This window comes from Lathamus discolor, chromosome 3, assembly GCF_037157495.1.
Source record: "Lathamus discolor isolate bLatDis1 chromosome 3, bLatDis1.hap1, whole genome shotgun sequence".
NCBI classification, from domain to species: Eukaryota; Metazoa; Chordata; class Aves; order Psittaciformes; family Psittacidae; genus Lathamus; species Lathamus discolor.
The window spans coordinates 65,936,864-65,954,133 of record NC_088886.1 but is presented as its reverse complement, the minus strand read 5'-3'; the positions used below and the strand labels follow the sequence as shown (position 1 = coordinate 65,954,133).

The 17,270-nt window shown below is 53.9% G+C and overlaps 1 protein-coding gene across 1 annotated transcript; it reads right to left on the bottom strand.

Moving 5' to 3' along the window:
• Positions 1 to 10,049: 10,049 nt before the first annotated feature.
• On the bottom strand, positions 10,050 to 12,554 carry GBX2 (gastrulation brain homeobox 2). Its single transcript, XM_065672722.1, has 2 exons — positions 12,013 to 12,554; positions 10,050 to 11,622 (listed from the first exon to the last, which is right to left on the bottom strand). The coding sequence occupies exons 1-2, from the start codon at positions 12,521 to 12,523 to the stop codon at positions 11,099 to 11,101; spliced, it is 1,035 nt and encodes a 344-aa protein (XP_065528794.1). The 5' UTR covers positions 12,524 to 12,554; the 3' UTR covers positions 10,050 to 11,098.
• Between the last annotated feature and the right edge of the window lie 4,716 nt (positions 12,555 to 17,270).

Below are 17,270 nucleotides of genomic sequence, written 5' to 3'. Positions count from 1 at the left end.
AGGGAAATGACCTAAATACATGCTCTGAGGTGAGGAAATGCAAGATTTAAAGATCCACAATGGAGCGAGACAGCCAGTGCTATGGTTTGGCCATCAATGCTTGTCTCACCTTATCAAAGACACAGAGAAATCAGGGATGGTCAGAAAGTAGTAGAGCTATAAAGAAAAAGTGAGGAATTTCCCTCAAAAACAAGACACAAAAAGGGGGAATCTGATAACCGTAGACAAGCAGGGGAGAAGCAGCAGATTGGAGAGGGCTCTTTTCCTGGTCTTGCAAGCAGCACAGTGCATGGGATGTTATTAAAGGGCAGCATAGTCAAGAGTGATGCCAAGGTGCATGGGATGTCCAGTGCATCACGGGACCAGAAACCTCACTGCAGCAGGGTTTTGCTCAAGAGAAGACCTGGAAAGGTGAGTTTGCATCTTCATGGGCTGAGCGGGGCTGCCCACACAATGGGATTGGGGGTTTTGGGGGGTTTATCCTTTACATTTGCTTCTGCTTTGGTGTAAATCTGTTCATTCTTCATGGTGCCCATCCCATCAGGCCTCCCACCAGCAGGGAGCCGTCGGTTCTGTCCTGCCTGAGGAGGATTAGTTTGTGGCTCAGGGGAGGTTTTCTGTGTCCTTTGCTGCTCCTCGGTTCTCCAAGTGCTCCAGGGAGGCTGTAGCATCACTGTGGAGGATGAAAACCTACAGGATTGCTTGTGGGTGTTAAATCTTGTTCTTTCTGATGCTCTACAGCACTGTTCTGTCATGCAGTGACTGTACGCCTTTGTTCTCGCAAGGTTCTTGCACCATGTTTAACCTCATCCACCCAGCACCGAAGCAAGAGGTGGGTACTTTGTGTTCTCCCATTCTGGATTTGAAATAGGAACTTGGAATATGGGAGAACTTGGTTTGGACTCCCCCTGGGTGTAAAGCTATTGGGAACCATCCGTCCCTGCCCTCCTTTCCTCTCTTAAAGGGGTGCGGGGTTTGATTTTGTGATGGGCATGGCTGCTCTCCCTAACAACCCTCCCGAGATCTGGCTTCTCCCGGAAGGTCCTGGTGCCAGGGATAGTGGAGCACATCTTTCATCCCCACATTTCTCACCTACCCCAAGTCCACCCCTCTGTACCCCTGAAACACTCTCATCTGGTGGCATTCACAGAAGCCTAGGTACAAAAGGCAGTATCCTACTGCAAAGGAGCAGGGGTCAGGAAAAGTTTTTGAAGGAAACCAGTTGAATCCCATCATGGGAGTGGGGGAAAAAAAACTTTTTTTCTTTTTTCCTTTTTTTTTTTTAATTATTAGAAAGCAGTTCCTGTGCAGACCAGACTTGCTCTGCCATAAGGCCTTGCATAAGGGTGCATTTCCACCTTTGCCTGCAAAGGATTAGCCTTGATGGATGCTGGGAGTGCCAGCTTAGGAAACCTCCTCCAGAGCCCAGAAGATGCTTCCTCCATAGGTGCTGCCTGCTTATAGCCCTCATCCAGAATATTCCCTCATCAGATTTACTGTTCCTTATTTGTTCTGTAACGCCCTATGAAAAGCCCAGCAGAAACCCAGCCTGGGGAGTAGCATGTCCACACAAAACTCTTCTGAACTCATCCTTTTGCCCTTTTTACTCTGTTCCTGTGGTGGATCCTGGGCAGGGAAAGCAGGCCATGTGTTTTGTCCCTGGTGAAGTGTTCCACATAGCATCCCACCTGAGCGATGCCCAAACCACTGGAGAACCGTGGAATCATTTACATTGGAAATGAGCTGTAAGATCTGAAGTTCAACCATAGAGCACTGACTGCGAGAGGGAAGCATGGCTCGTTCCCACTAAATGTGCAGTAGGGAACCACAGGCTGACGCCAGGCAGTCGTTTATCTCACCTCATGTTCAGTAAAACCCTTAATTGGCCAATAAATGCAGCCACAACAACCACGCTCCACACGCAGCACCACTGCCAGCAATTAGCACGGACGTATTTGCATTCTGCCCCTGCTGATCTCCACCCCCCGACTTCCAGAGCTGGTTGGTTTTAAGCCAGGGAGACTCCCTGCGATTGCCAATGAGGGAATGCGAAGAGCTAAAGCAGAGGAAGGAAAAAGGTGATGCTGTGCCATGGGGCAGGAGGGATGCAGAGCGGCAAAAACATCCAGCAGGGTTTTCCCATTCCTCAAGGGATTAATGCTGGGCTCCTAGGGAACATAACGCACCTGGGGTGTTTGCTCAAGCTCTTAAGAAATGGCTCAGCATCGGTGCTGCCAACACTGAGCGCTGCTTGTCACTCAGGTGTAGAGCATCTCCTCATCACCTTCTGCAGTAGAAAATGATCATTTAGTGTCATTTTGGTGCAGGAGCAAACAATTCACTGCATTTTGCAGGATTAGCAGGCACCAAAGGCCAGGTCTTTCCATTTAATGAAGCAAGGGCTGGGATACCAAGCGGTCTTGAGCTGCCAAGGCCAGAGGGAAAGATGAGGTAGAGAGAAAATCAAATGCCTGATACCCACTGGCAGCTGCCAAGATTGGGACTCTGCAGCTGTAGAGAGCAAGGGGGTCCCTGAATGCCAAAACACCTCATCCTGCAATGCTGACAGCAACAATGGGCACACATCTTGAAACCCTACCTCTGCCTTGTGCCCTACAGGAGATGCTGCACTTCCTTTGCAGGCAAGAAGGAGCCACTGAGAGCCTTTGGCTTCTGTGCTGGCATGAAGATGCCCGTCAGCATCTTGGTACAGGTCCCCAAGTGCTGTGTGGGTGCAGAAGGGAAGAGCTGGGAGCCAGAGAGAGGTGTCAGAGCTGCACGTTGCTGTTGGAAAGGGAGGGGAAGCAACCCTCACCCCAGTCCCGTGTCTACCCTTCCCAATAGGCTATTTGAGGACATTCTGAACTGGAATGGGATGGTGGTGACTGGAGCAGAACAGGGCAATCCCCCGTGACAGCATCGGGGCTCACCGAAGGCTGTCAGGAATCACCCCGGATGGAAAAGCATCCCCAGTTACTGCTGAGGAACATGGATTTGGGTACCACTTTCCTTCCCTCCTCCTCTTCCCCACTAGAGATGCAGCATCTACAGCTCCCACTCTGCAGATCCAAATGGTAATGGCCAGGCTGATTGACTGCAGATTTCCTTGTAACTGAGCTTAATTAGCAAGCTAATCAGGTCTGGAGATGGTTCCAATTTATTTAGTGGCTGATGGCTGCCACTAATCGGCCTGGCCAGTTAATACTGGCAGCGCTGACGTTTGTGCCAGGTGAACAAATACATCAGGATTTCACCCTTTCCAGCACTCGGAGCTGGCCATATTTGCCCAGTGAGTGCCTGAGCCCGAATGCAGGCAGGGTGGTACCCGCAGCATCCCCTCCCTGTGGGGTAAGGGCTGGTCCAAGCACCATGCCCAGCTCAGACCAGCTCTGGCTCACCTGCAGGATGATGCCTGCAGGCAAGAAAAGGGGCGTGTTCTGCCCTTCGCATGCTGCATTGTCTCAGAGCACCCAAAATAGTCCTTAGGGCTGGGACAAGGCGTCCAAAGGCAGTGTTGTCCATGGGTCATCTCTTTTGAAGCCTTCTGTAAGTTGCCCTTCTCAGCTCCCTTTGGCTGCACAAATGTGACAGGAAAGAGAATTTTATTTCACTTTAAATTAAAAAAAAAAAAAAAAAAATAAAAAAGGGAAAATTTCCTGGATTTTTCGTTTCTCCTGGAATTGCCAGGAAAGTGGCATTGGTGTTCCCTGGGTTTGCTGGAGCATCCCTGGGCTGACGCTGGATGTCTCTTGAGCACAGCATTGGTGCTGTGGCAGAGCCTGCCTCTATCCCAAATGTTGAGCAGGCAGGGAGGCAGGACTTCATAACTAAAGCATGGTGAAATGTCCCTTCCCTTAGTTCCAGAAGTGCTGCCATTCTCTGGATGTGGGTTGGGGACATGCATCTGGATGGCATCAAGCAAAGGAACGACAGGTATGGGATTTCCACATGTTCATTCCCAGCCGTAAAGAGGAACCAAAGGGAAGTGGATGCAGCATGAAAAGGGAGAGATGGCAAAACAGCTGGAGTAGGCACCTACTATGGCAAAACCCCACACTCGGCTAAAGCATCTCTTCCCCAAAAGCATCCAGCCCTGAACTGAAGACCCTATGGCCTGGAGATAAAAACCCCTCACCCCCCACCCCCACCCCCCATCCCAAACCTCGATACCTGGCTCTGATCTTTAATGGTCTTCCTCATTTTAAGGAAAAAAAAGGGGGAAAAAAGAAAAGCCTTGCTTCTTATTTGAGCCTGTCTGGCTCGCGCTGCCATCACCGCGGCTCGCGCTGCCATCCTCCGGGTGATTCAAGAGCCTTTTAGTGCCAGGATTTGCTCCCTGTGCAGGCACTCAAGGACAACGATCTCCTCTCTGCGATAAGCCAGGAGGTGTCAGAACATCGAGGGGCTGCAGACCCCTCCAGACCGTGGTAAAGAGGGTTGACAATAGCAGTGTGGAACATCCCACATGGAGCATCCTTCTCCGCATCCCGCCCTGGGAGTTTCAGGTGATGGAGCTGGTCCGTGCCAGGCAGGGAGATGGGGAATCATGAACGGGATGAAGCCAGGAATCTCCAATGCTGGCGGTGCTCGTGGCACTGGGGGAGCAGAGGCAGGCGGGCGGGTTTCATGGCTGCAGCTCTGAAAGCTCTTGCTGGAGAGGGCTATTAGAGGGAGTAATTGGGATCACCTTACTTTACAAATGTTACTTTGCAGAATGAGGCAGGAAGACAGATCGATCTCAACTATTATTCATTAAGGAAAGTCCTTTATAAATCCCAAATTAACAATTTCTCTTAGAGAGAGACTTCCCATTACCCTTCTTTCGCGGGAACTTATTGCTGCTTTGGAAATGGGGAAATAAAAAAATAATTGGGGAGGGGGAGAAATAGCAGTTGTGGGCTTAGGAGCCAGGCATCTGCTTAAGAAAATACAGATGTGTGTCTTAAAAATGACCATTACCCTAATTCAGAAAGGCAATGTTTTTGATAGATGCCATTAGACCACAGCCATAACGACATTCATAAAAGCCCGAGTGGCTTCTTAGCAATGAGCAGGCTATTTGTAAATGTTCAGTGCTCGGTGGCATGTCTACAGGTTGTGAGGTTTGCAGAAGGTCTCTGCCATCATCCATCCTCTCCGTGTGAAGAGATGAATGTGGGTAGGGGGAGAAAGCTGCTGTTACTGGTGCCAGTTGGACAGGGCTACTCTTTGCACTCGTCCTTATGCAGTTTTGGTTCTTTGGGGTATGTTGCTGTATATTGGGGGGGTTCTTGGGGTTTGGGAGAGGAAGGGAGAACATCAGCCCAAATCCCTTTGATGTTTTGGGTGAAAAACACTAAGAAAAAGATGTTGGGGGTTGGGTTTTAAAAGCTTGCAAACTCTTGGGTGCCAACCCAGCGCCTTGAAATGTGGCAAGAGGGTGACCTGGCAATTTTAATGCAGCGGTTTGAGGTGGGCTGTGTATATGTGTGTATTTTAGAGGGTACATTACCCCTGGCTACTAAATTTGGGATGATGGGACATGCCCTGAGGCTGCTCCAGGGATATGTGCAAGAGGGCTTTGGGTGAAGAGATGGTGCCATAGCCCAAAGGAATCGTCTGGTTCACACTGAATCAAGGTTGCCAGTAAAGAAAAGGCAATCACTTGGTTTGTGTACCTGTGCCCATGGCTTTCGTCTGTGCTGGGAATACCAGCAAGGGGCTTTTAGGGCCATACTCACATTTTCCCACATCCTTTCTGAGTTCAGATACTTTTTCAGCAAGAACAGACCTCTTGCACAGGACTGTAAGCAGAAGGAAAGCAGTCATGATTTCTATTTACACTCGGGCAGATGTAGCTGTTGTCACCCCAGAGAGTATCGGGATATGTTACCTTCAGTAAATAAATAAATCACTGCTAATGCCCCTTTCTGGGAGGCCATTTCTGGGGTATTGGTACCCTCTAGAGTAGCTCGGGGATGTGAGGAGGGAAGAGCTGCAGGCACTTGGCAGCACATACTCACCCTGTGAGCTCCAGCTCCTCACTGCTGCTAACACGCTCCTAGAAAATTGTAAATGGGAGTCCTCAGTTTGTCTTTTGCTCTGTTAATTAATAGGATTCAAGCGTTAAGAGTGCTCCCTCGGAGTCGGTGATAGGCCCTTTGCCACTCATCCAGGCCCCTTGTCACTCATTCTGTCACCCTGGCAGGTCAGCGTAAACACCCCATGTTTTACTGCCATTCCCAGATTATTCCCCTGCCTTGTAATGATCTTCCCAGGGGATGGCAGGGGATTAATTCCAGGTGCCAGTTCCTCTGCAGATGGTGCCATGCCCCAGCACCGAGGCAGCGCAGAGCATCCCCTACCACCTGAGAACACCACCAATCCAAGGTCCCTTTACCCGCTGAGGAGAACATGAGGCTGGGTCCACGCTGCTCTTCCTCCACTCCTTTTGTAAGTGAAAGGGAGGAAAGACTGGCTCTGTCAGTCTCCGCTCTGGCACGCTCAGCATCGCGGCAAGAGGATGAGGCTGTTTATTCCCAGGGTTTTTCTCCTTCCTTGGTGGTTTGTAGGAGGACCATGAGCCTGCATGCCCCAAAGCAGGCAGCTTCGCGTTTGCCCTTACCAAAGAGAGGGAGAATTGTTTTGCTTGTAGCTAACATACCCTTTCTGCAAGATGCATCTCTGTGACTTAATCTCCCACCGGGGCTGCGAATCAACGCACCTGCAAGACAGGGAAAACACTGCGTTTTCCTCTGGGGCCGAGATGCTGGGAGCTAAAGCAGAGATTTAAAACCCACGTGTCTCCAAAAACCCACAGTAAATCGCCCCCATCCGTCCTTCCTTCATCAGGCCTGCCGGGAAGGCAGCCTTCCGCTTCTCCCCTTCCCAAGCTGAGCCCTGGGGAAAGTTGGGCGAGTAAGTTTGCCGAGCTGGAGGGAGGGCGGCACAGATCGATTGGCGAGTTTAATAGGATCAGGTCAGTGTAATCCTGTTTTAGCCATTGTAATTCAGGCAGCCAAGGAGACCTCAAACTATAGGGGAAGGGGCTTTTAAAACCTCAGCGGTCCTGCCACAAAGCCAGAGGCTGGGGCCGGGACAAAAGCGGGAGAGAGGATGAAGTGGCTTGAAATAAATAGATTAAGGCTCTCTATGGGCCAGGCATAGCAGGAGAGAGAAAAGAGCAAGCAAGGGGCGGGCAAGCATCCCGCGGCGGTGGGAGGAGGGGGACGGGAAAGGACCTCGCACCCATGGGGGATGCAGGGTGGCTTGGCAGAGCATCAGCATCCCCTCCTGCATCCCCTCCTGCCCCGGGGCAGCCAGTTGGTGCACAGGGTGGGTTTCTGCCTGGGCTGGGGGCTGGAGTTTCTCCACCACCACCACCGTGTGTGTTTCCGAAGGGTTGGGATAGGCAATCAATTTTTATGATGTAATTTATAATTCATACAGGTTGTCTTCGTACATATGGTGTTGCTTTTCTGTGTCAGGGTGCCGGGTGCTTTATGACAGTGACGGTGGGAATTTGCATCGGCGGCCGCTTACCGGCCTCATCGCTCTCCTCTCCGCCGGTGAAGATTGATATGGCCCTGTGGAAGCATGAGCAGGGATGGGGGGGCTGATCCTGGAGGACAGAGAGCCCCAAGGGGTGCGTGTCTATTGCAGGGGGTAACGTGCACCCGCTGGGAAATGGGGAAGATGCCCTGCCCTTGGGTAGGGGCTACTCTCAGCAGGGGGACAGATTCCCTCAGCCCTGTCTCCAGATATTAAGGGTGGCCCCACTCAGGGGGGTGCTTGGAAGGGAGACCCCCTCTGTCACAGAGGATAACCCCGATGGAGGGGTTATTCGTACCCTCCACCCAGGCACAAAGGGGTCCTTGTCGGTGCGTGCCCCGGGGCAATAGGGGCAGATAAAAGGCACTAAGCTGAGCCGGCCCACTCACAGCTGAAATCATTAAACCAATTAAATCAATACAAATAAAAACAAGGCAGAAGGTGATCCCTCCCTTCTCAGGAAATAGGAGTCGTCCTTCATCCCCTGTTCTGGCATGCACTGACTTCGTCTGGTCTCTGTGGCAGCCCCGGCATGCGGTGAGTTTGCTGGGTCGCTGCAGTGAGGGGGTAAGGCATAGGGGGGGATGCGTTTAAAACCATGATGTCTTATTTAAGAGGGAGGCAGCACACTCCTTGCTTGGCCTGGGAGGGGTTGTCCCCTCTGGGCACCGCATCCCAGCGCTGCTGAGGAGAGGTGCCTTGAAGATCATCTGTGTGTATATATAAAATATCCCTATAAATGTCTATGTTATACGTGTCTATATAAAAGGGGTTTTCCTAAGGCAGGCTGGAGGCGAGAAGCGGGCAGCTTCCCTTCCTCTCCCGCTTTGGGCTGCCGCAAAGCGGGCCGGCATTTCTGCTGCGCTCCCCGAGCACTGCAATTATTTGATCTGCAGATGTAAGAGGAATTTATTGTAACAACAAATATAGTGATGTCAAAACCCAACCTTGGATTAAAGCCGGCAGCCAAAGGGGAAGTGTATTAATTTCAAACAGCATCAGAGGCCAGTGCCTATTAGGACGAGCTATTCTTCAGACCCCCCCATCAGGATTAATCATTGGGAGTTAATTTGAAGCTCAGACAAGTTGCTGTTAATTTAGTGCAGGGAGGACGGGATGGAATAAAAAGCTGAGGTGCTGGCCGGGCCTCCTGGGTCTCATTAATCAGCGAGCTGAGACGGCCTGGCTTGATTACAATTTGCAAAAAAATTCATTAGAGCCCGGGCGATTGACAATTTTTCTCTCTGCCTCTGATCTGACTCATTAGGCAGCCAAATGAAAGCCATGATGATGGTGATGATGACAGCTATCAACCCCCTCGCTTGTTTATCTCCTTCTCCTCCGGCCCCCCGGTCCGGGGGCTCCCCCTTTCCAGCCCCAAAGCCCCGTTCCTATGTGAAGGGGGGTGGGAGTTGCAATGGGGGACCCCAGCCCGCGGAGCAAATAACTTTCCCGTGCCTAGGGCAGATGTAGAGGGAGGGATGCCCCGCGGTGGGGTGGATGGGGGCACACGGGGGTGAGGAGCAGCTGCTCCTCCCTAAAATACGACACCCCACATAGCCCCGTGGCGGGGCTACAGCCGGGCTGCCGCCTGCCCGAGCCGGCTCCGGGGTAGTTGCGCTTCCCAGGAGCATCCCGTTTGCACCAAAAGCAAAGCCAAATACATGGAAATACTTAATAATAGCGAAAGAAGAGCGCGATCCGAAGAAGAGCAGCGCTGGGAAAACCCGTCAGGAACAGGACTGGGGCGGGGGGGGCGGGTCGCCTCAAGCGTGTCCCGGCTTCCCGCTCCCTCCCGCGCAGAAACGAATCCGAAAATTGCTATTATTACCCTTATTATTAATAATATCTTTTAAACGAGCCAAAGGAGCAGGGTTTGGTTTCGGGGGAGCGTCTGGTGGGAGAGGGAACCCCCCCCCCCAGCTCCAACCCCCCCGGAGCCGCCTCCAGCCTCTCCGAACCCGGCCTCGCAAAATAATAGTGATAATAATAACGATAATAATACTAATAAACAGATGCGGAAGCGCAAGGGCTGTAACTGATGTGACCACCGCTGAGCCTCGGTGTACCCGCCGCAGCCTGCCCCGGAAGCCTCACCGTTACCTCGGGAGCGAATTGCTCCCTTGGTTGCCCCCATCCCTCTAGTTTAATTTCAAGGCTCCCCCTCGCACCCCGTTTTCCTGGGGAAATTAATGCTTTTGCATCCCGAATAGCCGCCGCCGCCGCGGAACGGTTTCACCGGCACGGGATGTGTAAAACGGGCAAGAAAACGGGATTAAAAGGATGCAAAGGGGAGAAATGGGGGGACACACGCGGGACCCTCCATCACAGCTCCCGGGCCGGAAAGCCCCGACCCCATTAAAGGGGGGGGGTGGGGGGTGACCGTGGGGCATCACCAGCGGCTGCACCCCCAAAACATAGATATAGGGGATGCCGGGGGGGATGTGGGGGGTGCCCCTGCCTCCTCCCCGTTTATTTGCACAAAAAGCTTTTTACCCCCCTGTTTTCACACACGCTCCCCAGGAAAAAGGGAAACTTTTTTCCCCATTTCCCCCCTCCCGGACAATAAACGTGGCTTCACTATAATAAGGCGAGAGGAGCATCGGTCAGCTCTGGCAGCGCAGGAGGGGGAAAGAAAATCAGCTCCATGGCAGCTCCTGGACAGAACAACCGGGGGATGGAGGGTTTCTTTTTTGTCTCTTTTGTTTCTTTGTCGGTTTTTATTCACAAGACTTAGTTTGCTTTTAAATTTCATAACTTATAAGGAAATAAGCTACATTGAAATAAATTAAACACAATAGAGAAGATCGTGCTATTTTTCTCCCACCCCCCCGCCCTCCCCTCTTTCTCTCTCTTTTTAAACATGGCTTAGTAGAATAGGCAAACCAAATCGACAGAAAGCCAGGCAAAAAATAGATTTCAAAACCCGTCCCCCAGTGCCTGCCGCTGAACCCTCGGCCATCAAATCAAACAATAAAAAAAAAGGCATGAAATGAAACTCTTGGTTCTCTTTCGGTTTTGTTCTCTCGTCTTTGTTTGTTTTGGGTTAATTTTACCTTTCGCCCCCGGTAAGAAACAGAACCCCCAAAGGGTGGCTAAAGGCGGGTTTCGCTGGGGATATCGCTGCCGGTGATGGGCGGGGGGGGAGCACGCTGCTGGATCCGGCGCCGACATCGCGTCTGCGGTCCCCATCGCGGTCAAGGCAGCAACGGGGCAGCGTGCTAATAAATACGTGTGTGTGTCTCTTCCCAGGGTTTGATATTCCTGCTCCGGACCAAAGCAGCTCCCAAGCCTCTGCCTTCTCAGACTCTCGCTTGACTCTAAGTTTGGCTTTAAAGTTCGCTCGTGGTGGGGATTTGCGGTGCGGTCGTGTGGGATTTCGTCTCGTTGGCTGTTGGTTGCTTTAGGGGTTGCATTGGTTTGTGGTTATTTTTCTGCTGCTGCTTTTTGTCTTATTTTTCTTTAATTTTTTCTTTTCTTATTTTTTTCGGGTGGGTTGTTTTGAAACCCCGACTTTTGGAAAGTTTTCCCTCAAAAACTTGTGGCTCTGAAGCTGTGCAAGGAGAGATCAGGGTCGGGCTTGCTCCAGCTGCTGATGCTGACTCCTGATCGCAAACCTGCTGACGTGCACCGGGATGGGGACCACGATCTTAGGGTTTCGGGAGGGCTCCCCTGTCTTGGAGTTGGCGTTGCCCGCCTTGACCCGTTTCCATTTAGCCCGTCTGTTCTGGAACCAGATTTTCACCTGCACCTCGCTGAGTTTGAGGGCGTGAGCGATCTGGGACCTCTCCGTCAGGGACAAGTACTTTTTGCAGTGAAACTCCTTCTCCAGCTCCAGCAGCTGCTCGCTGGTGAATGCTGTCCGCCTCCGCCGGTTTTTGCCCGTGGATGTGGTGTTGGTGGAATTGGGGGGGTTTGGGGGGTTTTCCTCCAGTGCATTGCCAGAGTCCTCTTCCTTGTGAGCCGCCTGGCCGGGGATGTTGTCGTCCGAGCTATAGTCTAGATCGCTGTCCATGGAGAAACTTTCCTCCTTGCCTTTTGCGTCCTCTTCTCCTTTGGGGTCCTCCTTCCCCTGGCCCCGGAGAGCCCCGGCTGAAAGCGAAGCAGAGGCCTTTCGTTAGTATTCGGTACCCTCTGTCCCACGGCCACCGTGACCCCCGGCCCACAGGTCCAACAATCGCCCAAAACATTTTCGCTTCGGGTTTCTTTTATCGCGGCTTTGGGTTGGATTTATTTGATTTCTGTTATTTCAAGCGGCGGGCACTTGAAACCTCCCTTCTCCTCCTCCTCCCTTCTCCTCGGCCTGCGGCCAGCGGACCCCCGCCGCCAGCCCTGCTTCCCCCCAAGGGTGTCCCCCGTCTCTGGAGCCGCCCCATGCCACGACCCCCTTCCAGCCCGCCCCGCCGGGGGAAGCTGCTCGGAGCGGGTGGCGGGACCCCGATCCCCCCCTCTTTTGCCCCGCCGGTGCCGGCGCTCACTCACCGAGGGAGGCCTGGACGGCGTCGGCGGCGGGGAATGGCAGGAGGGCTCCGTCCTTCCCCAGGAAGGCTTTGCCATCGTCGCCGCCGCCGTCTGGGGGGATCCCCTCGGCTTTATCGAAGTTCCCCGGGGGTGCGAACTTCCTGGCGGCCTCTTGGTGCTGGGGGGAGGCGGGGAAGGTGCCAGGCAGCGTGGCCATGAGGGTGGAGGTGAGGGCCATGCCCTGGGCCAGGCTGGAGCAGAAACCCGTGGGCAGGCTGGGGAGCTGGTGGTGGTGGGGATGCGTGGGGGGCAGCGCCGGCTGGAGGGCGCCCTGCGGTAGCGCCGGGGGCGGCGGGGGGGGCGGCGGTAGCACCACGGGCCGGTAGGGCATGAACATGGGGTAGCCGGTGTAGACGAAGTGGCCGGGGGCTGGCGGCGGGGGGCTGCCGATGAGCGAGTCGATGCTGAAGGCCGTGCTGCTTCCCAGCGGGCGCTGCATCATCATCAGCGAGGGCTGGAAAGCCGCGCTCATGCCGGAGCGGCGGCGGGAGCGACCTCCTTCCTCCTCCTCCTCCTCCTCCTCCTGCCGCCGCCGCTGCTCCTCCTCGGGGCCGCGCTCACGCGTGGGGCAGCGCCCGGGCAGCGCCGGGGCGGAGCGGGGCCGCCGCCCGCCGCCGCCGCCCGCACATCGGGGCTGGCCCCCGCCCGCCGCCGCGTGCGCCCCCGCGGAGCCCGCCCGCCGCCGCCGCCGCCGCGCCGCTCTGCCCGCCCGCGCTCCCCCGCGCCCATTCACATTTTGCCCGGCTGGGAACCCAGCCCGCCCCACGTGGCCGCCGCCGCCGCCTGCCATTGGGCGGGAGGGCTGAGGGGCGGGGCGTAACGCGGAGGGCACGCCCCTAGCACCTCCTCTGTTCACACCCCCCCCGCCTCGCCGCGCAGCGGCACCGCGGCCGCCGGACGGGGCGGTCCACGCGTGAGCGGCCGCGGACACACAGGGAACCCTCGGTGTCGTCGGGGCCGCAGTGGGGTCCCTTCGGCTCCCGCGGGGCGTGTGACATTCATGCCCATCGGACACACCAATTTGATGCCTCCAAAAGCATTGAAAACCCCCTTTTTATTTTATTTTTTGACAAAACCTCCTATTTTATTCAGGCTTTTCTCTCCCTCTCCACCCCCCCCCCCCCCCCATTTTTTTCCCCCTTTAAAAGCCCCCAAATAGGCTCCATGTGGTTCTGGGTAAAGTCAGCCCCTTGGCTTGGCTTTGAAATTGCTTCTGCAATTATGTAAAAGAGCCATTCAGCAACACGGCGGAATTAAAAGCGATGGAGGGCTGCTCCCTTTTCTCCGGCGAGCCTCTCATGTTGGCCGGCTCAAAGCCTTTTCCAACACGATGTCTTTGGCGAGGACAAAAGCTGGGACAAAAAAAAAAAAAAAAAGGGGGGGGGGGAAGGGAAAAATAAAAGCCCCTAAACTTGTAAATTGAACGTCAAGGGAACTTTACACCATTTCAATGGCCATAAATAATGATAAAGGGACCAGGCGAAGAGGCAAACCCAGGCAATTAATGGAGGTTCCCAAGCAAAGATCAAGTGGTTTCGAAAATAAAATTAAATGCAAAAAGAGAGAGAAGAAAGGGGGGTGGGGGGGGGGGGTGGAGCTGGCTGGGGGTGGGATCCCTCCTGCCTTTGGGAAGTTGAAGCCTGCCCGGGACAATGGTGCTGACTGCGCCTCTGGGCTTAGTTTGGAAGGCTTTTGGGCACAAACCGCCGCTCCAAGTGGTTTCTGGCTGAGGGGGGCATCCCCCAGAAGCAAGGGGCAGCGGCAGATCCTGCTCCTGCCTGTTTGGGAAGCTCCTAATGGTCCAATGCTCGTTTCTGGCTAATTGATGCTCATGTTTTTCCAGGGGAGGATGGCAGATGTGAGGCTGGGGGGGCCTGCACACCCCATGAGGGAGGTGACACCCACCAGCAGCTAAGGATAGGGACAGCCACACTCTGTTCCCCAAATCCCACCCTCCAGGCAGCCCAAACTCCATGGGGCACATAGGGACAAGGCAAGGGGTGAGGGTGGTCCCTCCAGCATTGGCTGCATGGCCCAAGGGACCCCCCCCTTTCAAAGCAGCAGAGGTTTTACCCACCCAAAACATGCCAACTGGGGTTTGTCCCGGGGGGGGGGGGGGTAGGGTATCACAGCCTCTCACTCAGCCCTCATATGCAGCCCCCCCCAGCCCCCCCCAAAAAACCCATTCCCACCACTGAAGCCTGGTGGCGTCCCCAAAAGGGTGGCTGCCCCTCACCCTACACCTGGATATCTGGGTCAGTTTATCCATTTCCAGCCAACATCTGAAACCTTTCTTTTCTTGGCAGAAACGATTAGTGAGGGGGTTATTGCTTTTGGCCCTCGGTGCAGTTTCACCAGCCGGTCCTGCATCTGAGTCCCCATTCCTGGTTTAACGCAGCTTTTAGGGGCACCAAACCCGCTGGTCACCCAAGGAATGGATTTAGCGATTTCCCCCTCCCCAGCACTGCATTTCTGCTGGAGACACACTTTTTCCTGGCTATGTGGCAAAGGAGACACGGTTGGCGTCCGTGGACGCAGCTGCTGCTGGGGATGTGTGTGCACACACACTTTTGGGGCCCACCTCTGACTTCAAGGGACTGGGAAAAGTTTACTTATACAGCTCATTTCCATATGTCCCGGCTCCGTCTCGCGGAGGCCACCATATGTGCGGTGATGCAGTGCTCGGGATTTCTCCCAGCACTGCACTGGCAAGGCTTCGATCTCCCCTGTAGATGCTTCATAGCCACACGTGTGGTTGTTTCTATTTGATATTTATTCCCTTCCAACCCTTCCCTGTGACCCAGCAGCAGGCATCCTCCGATCACAGCTCCTCTTTTGCCTCCCACCATGGCGGATGGAGGCGAGCTAAACCCTCCATCCCCCCAAATCAGCAGCATCCCCACTCCTTCCAAATCCAGCCAGAGCAGGCTGGAAATCCTTGCCGAGAAGCAAAGCTTTCGTTTCAATAGAAAAGCGAGGAGGGGGAAACAAAAATCATCTCTCTTCAGGAAACTGCCTTTGGTTGCGGGAAGGGGAGATAATTAGGCATGGTAATGTGGCAGGGCATGGAAATGTGTACCAACACCCAGCTCCTGCAGCTGTTTTTATTGTCAGCCCTCTTCAAAATTTGCCCACAAACAAGTGCCTTTGCAAGACGGGAGCATTATTGCAGGCGAGAATGGGCTTTTTGTTCGGCACATAATTAGCTGATTTTTCTCCCAGAGAAAAACGTCGGAGATCTCCTGATTGTCGCGGCGTGATTGTGCCTGGGAAGTGTAACAGGCGGGAGGGAGGTGAAGGGCAAACAGGGGAGCCCCCCTCGTGCACCATGGAGGGACCCCTGCCGCTGCTGGGACATGGGAAGAGCCTTTCCCAGCAGGTCTAACTCTGATTATATGGTAGAAATCGGCACTTTCGAGGGTCATGCTCGGTTGGGAGGTGGGGGAAGTCCCCTGGCTGGGCCGCACATGGGTGCAGACCTGGTTCTGCATGGCTCCAGCTTGACACATGGTACCAAATGCTGCTTGGGGAGGCTCATGTATCACCCAAATAGGGGCTGCTGAAGAGCAGGTGGCTCCTGGCAGGTTCTTCCCCAAAATAACCTTCCCAGAAAAGGAGCATCGGATATGTGGAGGCATCCTTGAACTGGGCAGGTTTTGGTGGGGATGTCTGTGACTGGGTGTGCTAGAGAGACTGTCCCCCAGATCCGTGTAGGGAGGGAGATACAGCTCTTTGAAGGGAAGTGAAACAGAGGAGCCAGGAAGCAAGAGGAAAACCTGGAGGTTCTTGAGCCAGGTGCAAGTCTGTGGGGTGGCAGAGGTCAAGAGCATCCCTTCTACCTACCTGGGGGCTGTGGCTGCTTCTGGCCCTTTTGGCACCTCCAGCCTGTTGGCAGGGAGCTTTGCTGTGGGTTTCCATGTGGGATACAAGGGCTCATATCCATCCTCCCACCAGGTATTTGGGGGTGTACCATTTGGAGCAGGGTCCACTCTGCTGCTGGGTCATTGAGGAGGGTGGGGAGATGAATGAGCTTTATTTTGTAAAGGATGATAAACCAAATGACTTTATCAGAGGGAAACTCAGGTTTATGGAGAACCTGGTGAACTCGTTCTTGGAAGACACTTCTCTGGGGGCATTTTAATTGCATGGAAAACGTCACCAAAAGCATCTCGCCCCACTGTGCCTTCATGTTTTTAAAGTGACTTTTCTAGGAAGGGGGGTATGTAAGAGGGGAGACTGTTAGCAAAACTACCTTTTCCCCCGCAACCGGTGTGTACTTAATGCTGCAGGGATTAGATGTAAGCGCTGAACACTAAAATAAAGGGTGCAGCCGGGGCTCTCCGTCCTCTACCTGTGTCACTACTCCTGCAGCGGGGAGGCAGTTCTGTGCGTGGCCGTGGGTTTATTTCAGCGTGCTGGGGCTTGCAGGAGCTGGGAGTAAGTGGGATGGGGATTGCGGAAACAGGATTTGGCCACTGGCAAAGGCTGAGCGCGGAGGGGTCGAACCACAGCCCCGGGAAAACCTCTCCCGTCTCCCCCTTCGGATTCCAAGCAGGGGAAGAGAAAAACCAAAACAAACCGACCCCCCCTCCCCCTCCCCCCCCCCCCCCGCCGCTATCATTGGTGGCTTAATCCCATTAACTGCTTCCCGTGTTCCCGTTTGAACTGGGAGCGCGGCCCCGCGGGGAGCTGGGACTGCCCCCCCGCCCCCCCGTCGCTCCTAAGGCGGGGGGGTCTCCTCCCCGCACGGTTGATGTGCTGCGCGGGTTTGTTGGTTTATTTCTTTTTCATCCTTTTTGTTGTATTTCCCCCTGTTTGTGGGGTTTGCCTCTTTCATTTTTTGGTAACAAACTCGAAGGTTCTCGGGATGTTCGGGATGGGGAAAGTAGGCTAAAAGGGTAAGAATAACGCCGTGCAGGGTAAAGAAAAGACATTCGGCTTTCGTAATCCCGATTCCTATCCCGAAATTCGTTCGGATGAGAGGAAAATGGGTGATTTTTCTATTTATAGATTTCCCCCCTTTTTAATTGACATGTATTTAAATAACCCGAGTCCAAATATTTTAAGAAGACCAAAGGAGACGCTGAACAAACCGCATCGCTACGGAGAGATTCTCTCTAGCGGTAGAAAAGCCACACGCACTCCCGGGCACGGTTTTCCCGGGAAGATCGTGGAGAAATCCGGCAGTTTAAAAAAATCCCGTCTAAAAGTCTCAAATA